This window comes from Numida meleagris, chromosome 2 (genome assembly GCF_002078875.1).
Source record: "Numida meleagris isolate 19003 breed g44 Domestic line chromosome 2, NumMel1.0, whole genome shotgun sequence".
Lineage (NCBI taxonomy): Eukaryota > Metazoa > Chordata > Aves > Galliformes > Numididae > Numida > Numida meleagris.
In genome coordinates, this window is record NC_034410.1 from 39,580,323 (window position 1) to 39,593,402 (window position 13,080).

General features: G+C 38.1%; 1 protein-coding gene across 9 annotated transcripts in view; it reads left to right on the forward strand.

Annotated features, from left to right (window-relative positions):
* The window catches only part of RBMS3 (RNA binding motif single stranded interacting protein 3), a 609,095-nt gene that overhangs the window by 568,402 nt on the left and 27,613 nt on the right, over nt 1-13,080 (forward strand). For all 9 annotated transcript variants that reach the window (XM_021386133.1, XM_021386132.1, XM_021386134.1 and 6 more), the window contains one exon: nt 1,480-1,590. In XM_021386133.1, coding sequence (XP_021241808.1) covers nt 1,480-1,590 — 111 coding nt within the window. The remainder of the gene's footprint in view (nt 1-1,479; nt 1,591-13,080) is intronic.

The window sequence follows — 13,080 nt, forward strand, 5'->3', positions numbered from 1 at the left end:
TCAGTAATTTGCCAAATTTCTCTAGGGACTGCTGTCAGTACAAGAAGTGTAATCCAGTATGTGACATGAAACAAGTGTGTATGTATTTTGTACACTGATTTATTACAAAGAGGACTGACCAAGTTAAGCCTACCTTCTCTTCGTCATTGCATGCACATAATGAGTTCTCAGAGACTGCAAAATCTCAGCTTCTCAGATAGGATGTGTGCAGGCAAAATATCACTGGAAGGTGAGAAAAAAAAAAAACAAAACAGTTGTCACTTCCCTAGCATTTTTTTGTTGTTGTTGTTTATTTCTTATTTGTAACTGAAAATTTAAAAGTTTTTGGTTCTAGTCTGGTCTTTGATGTGGAAATCAGATGGGTCTACATAAATGTGAGACATATTCTTAACAAGTGTGCTGTGGTTTTTTGAAACTAGTTTATTTTAGATTCCTAATTAAAGGTGGATTTTATCAGTAATCTCAAACAACAAAAAGAAAATCAGCTTTTCTTATTGTGAAAAACTGATTAATCCACCTATTTCTATGCTTTTTACCAGATAAAATGTTGTGAATCTTTGTGCAAATGTACATGTTCACACAAATATGTGCAAAGTAGAGCTGTTTTAAGTCAAGAAATAGCTGAAAATACCTCCTTATTTCTGTACCTGCAAAAGAAAGTGTGAATGACTGTTTCTGATGGACTTTTTATAACTAATACAGGAAATAGGATTTTATACCATAGAGCAGAAGAGTATCAATGCTTCACTACAGCATGAGTTCACCAATATGGGGAGTGGGAGAACAAAAAATGAGGAATATGAACAACAAAGAGACTCTTTCCAATGCTCTTGCATGCCTTTTGTTTCATTTTTGTTTAAAGTCTGATTCTTGCTTTAGTACATATGCTGTTTGTTATTAATGACTTTGTTTTTCATGCAGAGAAGAAAAATGCTTTTCAATGCTGTGTGTGTGTTTTAAGTGGGTGTCACTGCCACACTCGCTGTCAATAGCTAGTCTTTATCAGCTATGAAATGTTATTGGTAAGGGTTCTTAATTAGGACTGGAAAATCCAAGACAGTTACCATAATGGGTTGAAGATCTCAGAGACTGGGGGTTTTAGAAGTCAGAGAAAATTGGGGACATATGTATTTTGTCTGTAAGATTGTTCTGAATAGGATATGGAAATATATAAATGACAGGCATTTTGCAATGTACAGTAGCATTCATCATAGAAAGAACATATGCATTTTTTTGTCAGAAGTAATGAAGTAAAAAATGACACTTAATTGGAGCTGACATAAAATGGCCTCATTAGTAGTACAAATAATATATGTATGTAGCTTGGCTGTCGATAGAAACAAAACATATTTCCTCTGACAGATATATTAGTCTCTTTTAAGATTCATGTCAAGTTCTCATCCAGGTTCACTCACTAAGAGAATGCTGCTTTTTTTGTTTTATGTGAAATGTTGAAATGAAAATGATATGTGTTTGTAGGGTGCTGTGATAACACCAACAATGGACCACACTATGTCAATGCAGCCAGCAAGCATGATGGGCCCACTGACCCAACAGATGAACCACCTTTCCTTGGGCACAACAGGAACGGTAAGATCATAGTTTATACTCTTTACTTTCTGTTTGCAAAATGTTTATTGATTACTGAATCTCTTGAGATCTTTTCTTATTCCTGGCTTTTCAGTCCTTCAACTTGTAGCAGTTTAGTATTGATGCGTTTTCTTTTGTTTATATTTTTTTCTCTCTATGCTCGGAGATGTCTGGCCCTGTTTGAGTGAACATGTCAATGTTCCTTTCATCATGACCCAAACACAGTGTCCTACACAAACAGTATCTCATATTGCTACCTCATTGAAACATATGTCTACAGATACAGTTCTACAGCCATTACACAGTCACAGTTATAGGGAACAGAATGGACAAAGTAGTACAAGTAGTAAAAGAGTAGGTCAACAAAGCTTTCTCTGTACTTAGCAGGAATCATCTATATTAATTCTTATGTGAATATGAAAGTACTCCTCTAACAATTTGCTTTTTAATGCAAAATTGTTTGTTTGCAGCATCTAGAAGATTTTATATCATTGGAAAATGGGAGTTCTGGCTTTGTGATAGGATCCAGCACTTACTTTTAACCCATAGCAGGCAGCACTACATAGTTTGCTTCAGGCTCTGAAATATGATTTTGGGTCAAGGTCAGCTGTGTTTCCAGTAAATTATATTTAAACATGCATATTTCGATGGTTATTTTCAATTTAAGCTGTGCAAGTCAGATTCAATTAACTCCTCCAGAGTCAAAGAAAAGCAAAAAATAGTCCTAATAAAAATTATTAGAACTCTCTGAAACTTTGCTAAAGTATTTTAGTAGTACCAACAGTCTACTCACAGTCTACGGTGATTTGTTTTGTGGATGTACACACTGCATATATATGTATTTTACAAAACTACAGGCATAAAAATTATATGTCTTTAAGCATGTTCTGTGTGTAACAACTATGTGCAAGTTCTATTATGTACTTCAAAATTGATTCTTCTGTTTCACTGCTGTACTACTCAAAGGGCTGAGGTGAATGAGGCTACATCTGGCTGGCAGATGGTCACTAGCAGTGTTCCCGGTGGCTCAATTCAAGGGCCAGTCCTTTTCAACATTTTAATCATAGATCTGGATGCAGGAGTTGAAGGCATCCCCAGAAAATTTGCTGACAGTACTAGACTGGGAGGTGCTGTTGACTTCTTTGAAGGACATGGAGCCTTGCAGAGGGATCTAGATAGACAGGAGCTTTGGGTAATCAGCAACCGCACACAGTTCAACAAAGGAAAATACCAGGTGCTGCACCTCAAAGGGAGTAACACCAGACACGTGCATTCTGGGAGATGAGTGGCTGGAGAGCAGCTCAGCAGAAAGGGACGCGGGGGTGCTGGTGACAGCAGGCTCAGCATGAGCCAGCAGTGTGCCTGGCAGCAAAGAGGACAACCCACATTGTGGGGTGCCATGAAATACAGCATTGCCAGCCAGCAAGAAGAAGTGATTCACTGTATGTATAGCATTGATGTGGCCTGTCCTTGAATATTGAATGCAGTTCTGGGCTCCACACTATAAAAAAAAAGTTAAGGTCCTTGAAAGTGTCCAGATGAGAGAAAGAAAGCTGGTAGCTGGGCTGGAAGGTATGTTCTATGGGGTGAGGCTGAGGACACTTGTGTTGCCTAGTCTGGAACAGAGCAGGCTGAGGGGCAACCTCACTTCTCTCTGCAGCTCTGTGAGGAGGAGAAGCAGAGGGAGGTGCAGAACTCTGCTCCCTGGGAGCAGAGCATGCAGGAATGGCACAAAGCTTCATCAGCAGAGGCTCAATTGAACATTAGAAAAAAAATTTTTACCATGAGGGTGGTCAGACAATAGAACAGTTTTCCTGTAGATGCACCATGCCTGTCTGTGCTCAAGAGGCATTTGGACAGTGCTCTCAATAGTATACTTTAGATTTTGATTAGCCTTCAAGAGGGAGACAGTTGGACTAGGTCTTTGAAGGTTCTCTCCAACTGTCCTGTCCTATCCTATCCTACCCTATCCTACCCTATCCTACCCTACCCTACCCTACCCTACCCTACCCTACCCTACCCTACCCTACCCTACCCTACCCTACCCTACCCGCTGTCATATTCTGTTCTATTCTACCTGATGCTAATCTACAGGAACAGTTTTCCAAGTGTTTTCATGGTTGGTTGTTTTTTCTTTTAATTGAATAAGGTACTGAAAAAAGCTACATCCTAACAAAGATATTTACCCCACTGTAGTATTAGGTTTTATCTTCCATTTCCCTTCCAATTCTTCCCCTGCTCCCTCTCCCTCTGTTCCTTTCTTATCTGTTGGAATTAAATTCTAACTCTAGTGTGTTTTCCCTCTTTTTAAAAAACTCTATTGAGATCTGACACTTCTGTATTTATTTCTGAGGAATCTTGAATATGATGGATCATTTTTTATTCCTGTTATTTAAAATATTTCATTCAGTAGTCAAAAGAGGAGAGAATTACATCTAAAAGTTATTATCAACATTTTTCCCCTATGAACAGATGAAATTGTGGGAAATACTATGACTAGTGAGAATTTCTGCGTGGGTAATTACTGTGGTAAGAAAATGGAAAACAAATTCCGATAGTGCTGCTGGGCAGATGCTATGAATTTTTCCTTCTGTTTGTCATTCTCATTTCCACGACTCTTATAGACGTTAAGTCTCCTGATCTTGTTTTCTCACACTCTTAATGCAAACTAGAGAATTCCGAGCTAATGTTCCCTTCAGACTTGAAAACGCTATTACTATACTCACAGAAACAAATCCATTGCAAATGTTGATGTTTCTTATTTGGAAAGAGAGGGAAGGACTCTGAAAAGCATGGGTAGTTTAGTGGTTGATAAAAAGATCCTAGAGATATTTTACTGCGACTAAATGTAATAAAATCTTTCTTTCCTTTTCCTAGCACTTTTCGCAGTCCTGTCTTTCAAGGTCACAGCATTCCCTTATAACTTCTTGAAATACACGTGGAAGTATACCATATAGGTTTATGTTTACAATCTTTAAAACTCCCAGCTCTTTTATGGAAAACTTCAAGAACGAGTAAATGATTGATGGGTGTTAAAATATCCACGGGCTTTTCATAAATCACAAATGACACCCCGTTTTATTGCGTAGAGGATTTCTCTTTGGTATAAACTCCAATAGGACCATATTCATTTAAAGTCCTTGTGCAAGCAACATAATCATGAAGCTCCTTAGGAATTCCTCCCGACAGGAATTAAAAGGATAACTTCAAGATTTGGGCTACCAACCGCAGTTTTGTTGAATGTATTCATCCTGACTTGAAACTGTGTCTTATTAACACAGGCCAGTCAAAAAAAAAAAAACAAAAAGTGCAAAAAATGGGAAATCTATGTAGAGATATGATTTATTTAGAGATATTTTCACTTCATTTATTCTGATGTCTGAATTTCAGTCCAGAGAGAGGAACAATAAGAGCACAGAGCCATGAAAAATCGAGCCAAAACCAAAAAAATCCACTGCGAGTACCTCGGCAGGACTGTCTTATGAAAGACATCAGACATAAACTATACATTTCTGTTATGAACATATTTTTGAATTTTATCCTTTAAAAGTGTTCAACAGGGCACCATAAAGACGCAGCAGCTATCTTTCAAGAAACAAGCCAGATTTTTTCTAACAAACAAGTCCAAAAAGTCACAAACAGTTCTGCTCAGTGTTGGCTGTAACTCTGTCCCAATTAAAAGCTTGTAGTATGCAAAACAGTTTTTATTAAAAGGTTTTAATTCATTTACTTCCTTAGAAAAAAACATTTTGCTAATTAACATAGCATATTTTGCAGCCAAAACAGATCTCTGTGGTCACTTAAGTGAGAATTGACTTCAAACTCAATTCCAAACTTGCCTGGTTCAGGATGAATTCTGGGTTTTTAAAACGTTTCAACACAAAATCCATTCTCTGATGAGTAAGCTAGAGAAATAGTGTAAGGGCCTTTGCATACCTCATACTTTGTGGGAATTATTCTGGCCTTTGGTGCTCTCTGAAAGATTGAAGTCCAAGTTGGAGCCATTCCAGAGGGGAGACCCTTCACAGAGGAGCACTCTTTATCTGTTTGGCTTGGAGAGTTACCTGAGTAAGAGCAGCCTCTGCCAATTCCAACCTTGATGCCAAGAGCTGGATTCCAGTTTTGATCTTTCAGCCCTGAATCCTACACTAAAACCCCACAGGAATCCAGGGAGCGGTCACCTTTGCCCCTTATTCACTCGATAATTTAGCCATCAGCCACTGGGGGTATTTCTAAATGTTGGTGGAGCTGCTAACTTAAGAAGGGAACAATCATTTCATCAGCTAAAACAGAATACTTTTCCTACGGCCTCAGTCATAGCCCTGTGCTATGGGAAGCTTCTGTCACTGGCCCCAAAACTCACAAGTAATTTTGTTAGGAAAGCATTTGCCATGAAGAGGGATATAAAGGTTTTTTTCCTCTCTAAAACCCCAAAGATTGCATATTTATTTTATTATCTGTTTTAACATTTTTATCCCATCTTATTTTTATCTGTTATTGAACTGTCTATGTAAAATCAGATATTCCTCCTATACTGAGCACAATCAGGGGGATGCATTAAGCTATCAAGATGTCAGACCAAGTGAAAAACTGCAGATCATCTCTACCAGATCTCACTGTCATGTCACAAAATCACACATCTGCAGCAGGTATACCAGCCCAAAGAATGGTGTAGGGCAGAGGGGGGAGAGGGGGCGTAATGGACTGCAGTTCATGGCAACTCCACTCCCTATTCACATGCCATGAGAGAATTTTATACAGCATCTCCCAGTTACTGTACTGTATGCTTCATCCACCAAGAACATAATTCTTTTCTACCATTATGAAAATCAGATTAATTTCTCCCAGTGAAAATACAGTTTGCATACTGCTCTGATAGCCTATTGAAATCTGCCTGAAATCTGGAGTTAAGCACAGAATCTGCCAGAGGGGCAATTTCTGCCTTATTTATATGCATTTTTCATGTATACCTCTTCACTCAAAAAGAGCAGAAAGCATTTATACCAGTGGACTGGCTGTGGGCAAATATGTAAAGAACAGCCAAACTTAAATTATGTCATGATTACAGGAAAAAGGTGATAACTGAATATTCTGATTAAGGCTGACAATCCAGCCATAGCTCCTACACTTGTACTAAAATGAAAATCTAATGCCCAGGGGCATAATGCAACCTGTTTTAACCTTGAAATCTTTCGTTTACTGGTTTATTATTATTTATTACTGTAAGTCTTGCTTTTCCTATGTAATATTCATCTACAATTAGGTCTACTATTGAAAAAGGTACTATACAGAGAGAAGAGAGTCAGTATGGGTGGCTTTGAAAGAGCAGCATTAGTACATGTTTAATAATGTATGGAGGCTGGAATTGTTCCATCATCAACCTGTCAATCAAAATGTTTCCGATACAGCCATTGATCTGACATCTGTTTCGTGGTTTAATAAAGTTGTGATTGATGGACTGAATGAGTATAATACAAAAAACCTTTAGAAATATAAAAGCTGAGCAGTCTGATCACTGCTCTCAGACCCTCTTGCTTGGCTCCTTTTTACTGCAGCACTTATAAGTTTGGCCTTCAGCAGCAATCTACCTGTTTCAACAGAAAGAAGATTTGCTATATTCTTTCTCCTCTGCTGCGCATTCCTGAAGGAAGTTTTCTGTTCTCCACTTTTCCCAGTCTGGGCTTCTCTCTCCTTCCTGCTGTTAGCATCCATTTCAGGTACTTCCTGAGTTCCAGTTTCCTCCATCAGATTGAAACAGCCTTTGTTAGTCCTCCTTGGCAGCTTTTTTCTGTCTCTTTCAAAACTGTCTCAGTGCAGTCATGTTTCATCTTAAACCTTTGAGGCTCACACCAATGGAAGAATGGGTAGAAGCCAGGTTTTTTACTAAAACTGCTAGCTCAACCATTTGTTGAGCTTGTTCGTTTAATTGTTCTTCATGCTTGCAGACAGTTCACTCAGTTTTCAATTTCTAATTTAGAAACACAATAAGCAACTTATAAAATAAGCTATCCGTTGAACTTTTAAAACAGCGGCAACAAAAATTGCTTAATTGCTCTGTGTACCTCTGTATTAAAAATGTAGTCAGGTAGAAGAACTGTACTGATGCAATGTGGGATTCTGCTGAAACTGCAAACCACCCTAACTCACCTGATCTAGAGTATCACCAGAAATCTCTCCGTGGAATAACAGGCTTGTTATGCTGGTGCATCAGTCTTATCTTTCACTTTGTTAGCTCTTTTTGTTGCCAGCAGAGCCTGATGATATCTACAGAACCCTTCTATGGAACAACAAGCTTGTTATAAGCTTTTTATCTTCTATTTCCTTTGGATACTTCATGGTCACTAGTGGTTTAAAATGTCACCTAAAGGCCTCAGCTGAATAACTGCTTTGTTAGATAGGGTTGTGTTTTTAATCTGCAATTCTATTTGCACATACTACAGCTACTTGGAGCAGAAACATCATTGCATTCCCCTGTTGTTTAGAGCCTTATTAGAAAAAACACTGTCTGTTATTCTATCTGTCACAGGGTCCCCAGAGAGCTACAGGAGGAAAGTTTCTTTGCAGCCTTGTGCCTTTCACATTATTGGGTGTTTATGTTGAAGCTCTTTTATTTTACTTATTGACTGACTGCTTCGGTTACTGTTTTGTGGAAAATATAGGACCGAACGAATTACAAGTGAAATTAGCATAGTTCAAGTAGAAAGTGAGAAGATCATCCTTGTCCATTTATTCAGCGAAGATCCAGATCAAGTACAAGTGATTAACGGCACTGAGAAGTCTGGGGAAGGAGATCCTTTTAAAGAGGAATTATTGGGAAAAAGAAAACAGCATAAACATTACCGAGATTTATATAGAAAACTCCTCCTACACTCTCCTTACTAAAGACTCTCCTGAACGGCAGCTTCCATTTGCCTGATACATATCTTGAAATAAAAAAAGTTGCTCTGTGCAACTCAAAAGCACCAAATTTCAAGCAGTCAACGAGGTACAAATATCTTTTTGATGAAGCATTTAATCAATTTGCAGACTTTATTGCCACTAAATAGTATTAAGACAAATAGGTTATCAATCAGTTTTAAAAAATAGATTCAATCTTTCTATAAGCAAACATTTTGAGATCAAACAGCAGTGTAGAAGAGTTCTTAATTTGACAGTATAGGCCAAATAGGCCTATAGAGTGAACAAGGAGTGTGTGTTCTTTTACCCTTTGGACCATCTTCAAGTCCCACTAACTCTTGTGAGAACTGGGCTGATCAGCCCTCGTGTAGATGATGATCTTTCTAACCAGTTGTCTCAGCATGAGTTTTCCTCCTTCAGCTTTGACCATAGTTGGAATAAACTAGATGGCATTTTTCAATTTGCAGACTTTATACTTCTGCTCTAGCACTTCCCCTTCTCTTCTCGGTTCAGCTTTATTTTCCAGTTTGTCAGTAGTGGCTTACTGCTTGCCTTTATGTGCAAATATGACAGAGAAGGGAATTGTAAAAGCAGAATAAACACAGAGGGAATTATATTTTCTGTTCAAGCTTCCCTTCATATAAACTCAGCATGTTAGTAGGTTTTGTTTTGTGTTAAAGTTTACCTTCATGTAAGACTTCCAGAAATGAACAAATGCTTTTGCTGAGAACTTCATGCCTCTCTGTGAGGTATCAGCTACTGACTCAAAGCAACACTGGCCCACATTCCCTGTCGGAGAGGACTTCGTGACTGCAGTGATAAAAAGTTAAAACAAGGAAACAGTGATGAAACAGCAAAGCAAAAAGTACCATCCAAGTGGGCTATAGCTAATGTAACTTCATTTTCATCATCAGACAAATGCTTTTCTTAAAAATGACAAGTATTTTGCAGCTTGACTTTAAGTCTGTGAACTAGAATATTTAGAGTATGATTTCACCACTATTTTCTTATATATGGCAGTAGTAGTTCTAGTCTGTGATTTCTAGAAGTTCCACCTGGTGAAGCTTTGCAAAGACAATGAATATGTAGCTCAAAACCACCTTTTCTAAAGCAGTTTGTTATTTTGTGATAGCAATGCTCTGTTTCTAAAGTGAGTATTTTTATTCTGCCATAATGAAGATAGTGAAAGGTATAAAACCTGTAGTATTATAGAGAGTGATCTGCAGTATATCTCCAAAAGATTCACTTTTAGTCCCACTCTCAGTACTTGTTCATATGTCTTCTCAAAATGAGCCTAGAATGTGAACTCATTTTGTTAGCTTCTAGTAGACCATTTACTAAATGCTTTGAATATGAAGAGGAAAGGAAAACGTACAAAGCATGCACTTTCATGTGAAATTGTGTTGATGCACAGATAACATGGGAGGTTTTGGTTTGGGGGAGTGAAGCTTGGTTTAGTTCAACATGATTAGGTTTTTATTTGGATAAGATTTTAACAGACAAAGTAGTAGAAAAGAGGAACAAATAAAAGGTTAAGAGCTCAAAATAATTCTAAGTTTGTAACATCCTGCCAGAACAGTAACTGACAAATTCAGCAAAAATGAGAAAACAAATTACACTGAATGCCAGGTCTGTCACCTGTGTTTTCTTGACGTGTTTCTCTGTTGTAAGTGTGTTTTCTATCTTGTAAGCAAGGACATAACTCTTTGCTTTATTTGGGTGAAACTTGTTTTTATTTTCCTGCCTGTATTGAAAGTAGACTCAGATGATAGAAACGATGAATATGGCTTTCCAAAGAAGTAAGGAATCCAAATTATCAGTGGTTCAAGCACACTCTGTGAGGCCTCCATAATCGAAGGCAAGCTTGGGATTTTAGGGAGGTGAGGTTTGTCTTGCCAAACTGTTATTTGTGAAAGGCAAGGAGTGTCTTTTAGAGCTGGTGCTTTCACAGTTCTGCGCTACCAAGAGTTGGGAAACAATCCTGTGGTTGTATCTCTGTAAACTGCAGGTGCATGATAACTGAGCTGTAAGCACAGCAACAACTTCTGAATTCTTGAAGGGCTCGTGTCCTCAGCAGGAAAGAAAAACATGACAAATTATGCGGAAGAGTGACTAGTGTCTGCTTAGCACTATTTAAGTCCTTTATGTAGTATCAGCTTTGTTAAAGGTGAGTTATTTGGATTATAGCAACTTCAATCACGGAGGCTGTAAACTCTAGGCAGAAGAAAGGAGCGTGAAGGTGATAGGCAACAGCAGCAGCATACACAGAATGTCGGTATGTGAAGGGCAAAATAGGGAAAGTGTAACTGTCGTGCAGAAATTTGTGACATATCAAGAGCTTGGCTAGCCTTTGAAATGAATTGGGAATGGTTGTTAACTGGGACATCCAGAACTCAGTTGGGCCACGCACCTCAAAATGGGATTTTCTGGCATCAACACAAAGACAAAGCAGTGGTCCAACTGCCTGTTTTCATCTCTGACCTCTGTTTTTATTTTCAAAGAAACATTGTTATTTGAATTCAAAACAAGTAATAAAAATAATTAATTCTTATTTTCTATTCATTAAATTATGGAGAATTTGGGAGATTATGAAAACTTAAAATAAATGATTACTGAGCATGGTAAAAGAAGACTCAGATGAGCTGTGAATCAAAATAACACTTTATTTTCAATACCTCAAGTTCACACAGTGGAGAAGCAACACACTGCAAGTTGACTATTCACAGTATTCAATTAATAAAAAAAAACTGGGATCAAGAGTTACAATTGGTTTATTTCAACATATGTGGATTAGTACTGCTTACTTTTAATTATCTTTTCTTCCAGAAGGGTAGGTACATGTTATTAGGCAAAATGTTTCTGCTTTGAGCAGCAACCTTTGAATTATATTGCCTGTGTGTTTTTATATGGAAAGCTTCTCTTCCAGGGGCACTAAGGCTTCATGGAAGCATTAGGTTTTAAGTGCTGCAGCATTTCTGAAGGTGACACAATGCTTCATTAATGAAATCATATATAATGGAGCTGAAAGTGAATTTAATTTGAATGATGTTTGGTGTTTTTTAAAATGTAATGACAGTGACAAAAATAACATAACTTACATATTGAGCAAAGGTCTGGATCTGCAGATGCTTGCAAGAAGAGTATCCCATTGAATTTCGCTGGCTTTTCCTGCAGTGTACCCCACTGAACTTCAGTGCACAGTGCATTTCACTGTTGATCCACTTGACTTATCAGATGGTTGGCAAGCTGATAGCCCAAAGGTTTAAACTTCCTCCAAGACAAATTGCCAGAGCTTTGAGGGAACTTTTCTTATTTTCATCTGGTAAGAGCAACCTGTTCAGGGTTCACTCATTTGTGAAGCAAGGTTAAATGAAGTAGCTAAAGGTACAGTCTTCACTGTACCTGTGTAAGACACTGGTGTCCTGTATATTTAGCCTGAAGTTCTCAAAAAAGGGTTCGTTTTGTTCAAATGATTTACAATTCTATAGGGAGCTGCTGATGGCAGTAACCTCTATGCCCTCATATGGTATTTTATTATTTGTGAGTTATGGGTGATTCTGTGTCAATGCTATGGCAATGCAGAATCCTCTTGCTTCTAAAAGACTCAATTGGGAAGGTGAGTTCTGCTATAACTAATATTTACTATGAAACAGCTCCGTCAGCACATTTCATTAAACTGTAACAAGGGGTTTGAGAGCAGCTGCATCGAGTGAATTTGGGAGTTTGCTGAATTGAGTTGTTTTTCTAGCAAGGTAAATGAACTGTTGAGCATGGCAGATTTCTACTGTGTGGCAGATGAGAGCTGCACCATGTTGGGATGAGTCCAGGGAGTAACTGTATCTCAAAGAGGCACAATCCTTTTCCAGTCCCATGGAGGACTGTTCCATCCTTTGGGATTCATTACAGCTTTTGGATGTGATAGGCATGCCTGTGTGCACTCAGTGTTGCCTTCTTATTTTTAGCAATTTTAATATAGCAGTAGCCAGTTTCCTAAAAGCTTATTAGCTAAATGCCCAAATTATTACACATCGACCAGTCTCAATTCCCTGTTTTCCTATGCTGAATGTGTTTCTCTTGAGGATTTCCCTCAAATCAGTATAATATTTCTGAGATGTAAACTGATTTCACTGGTGCAAAAATTTCATGCTGTTTGTGTCTTCTTGCCTGCCAACCAATACTGTACACAGGGTTTGTAGTATAGGCCAGAAATGTTGTGATTTCCCAACTGATTTTTCAACCAATACTTTTTCAGCCACTAAGGTCCAAACTATTCCTGTGTTCTCCTGTTGTTTTCCACGATTCTGCTCTTTTACCAACTCTTCCCACCTGAACACTTGCACTGGACTGAAAAATGAATGTATTTGCTCTTACTTCAGTGATCATTTTTGACAGTGCTAATCAGAGTGACAGAAAGTATAATAATGAGCTAAATTGAGTTTTTGGCTATGGTGACACTCCCACAGATGTTATCACCTGGTCTAGCCATGGAGTACAAATTGATGCTCAGAATTTTACTAACCGAGTGTAATTTTACAGCAAAAACTATTTTGCTGCTCTTCTTTTAATGTGCAGTCACTCCTAACTGGCTATTAG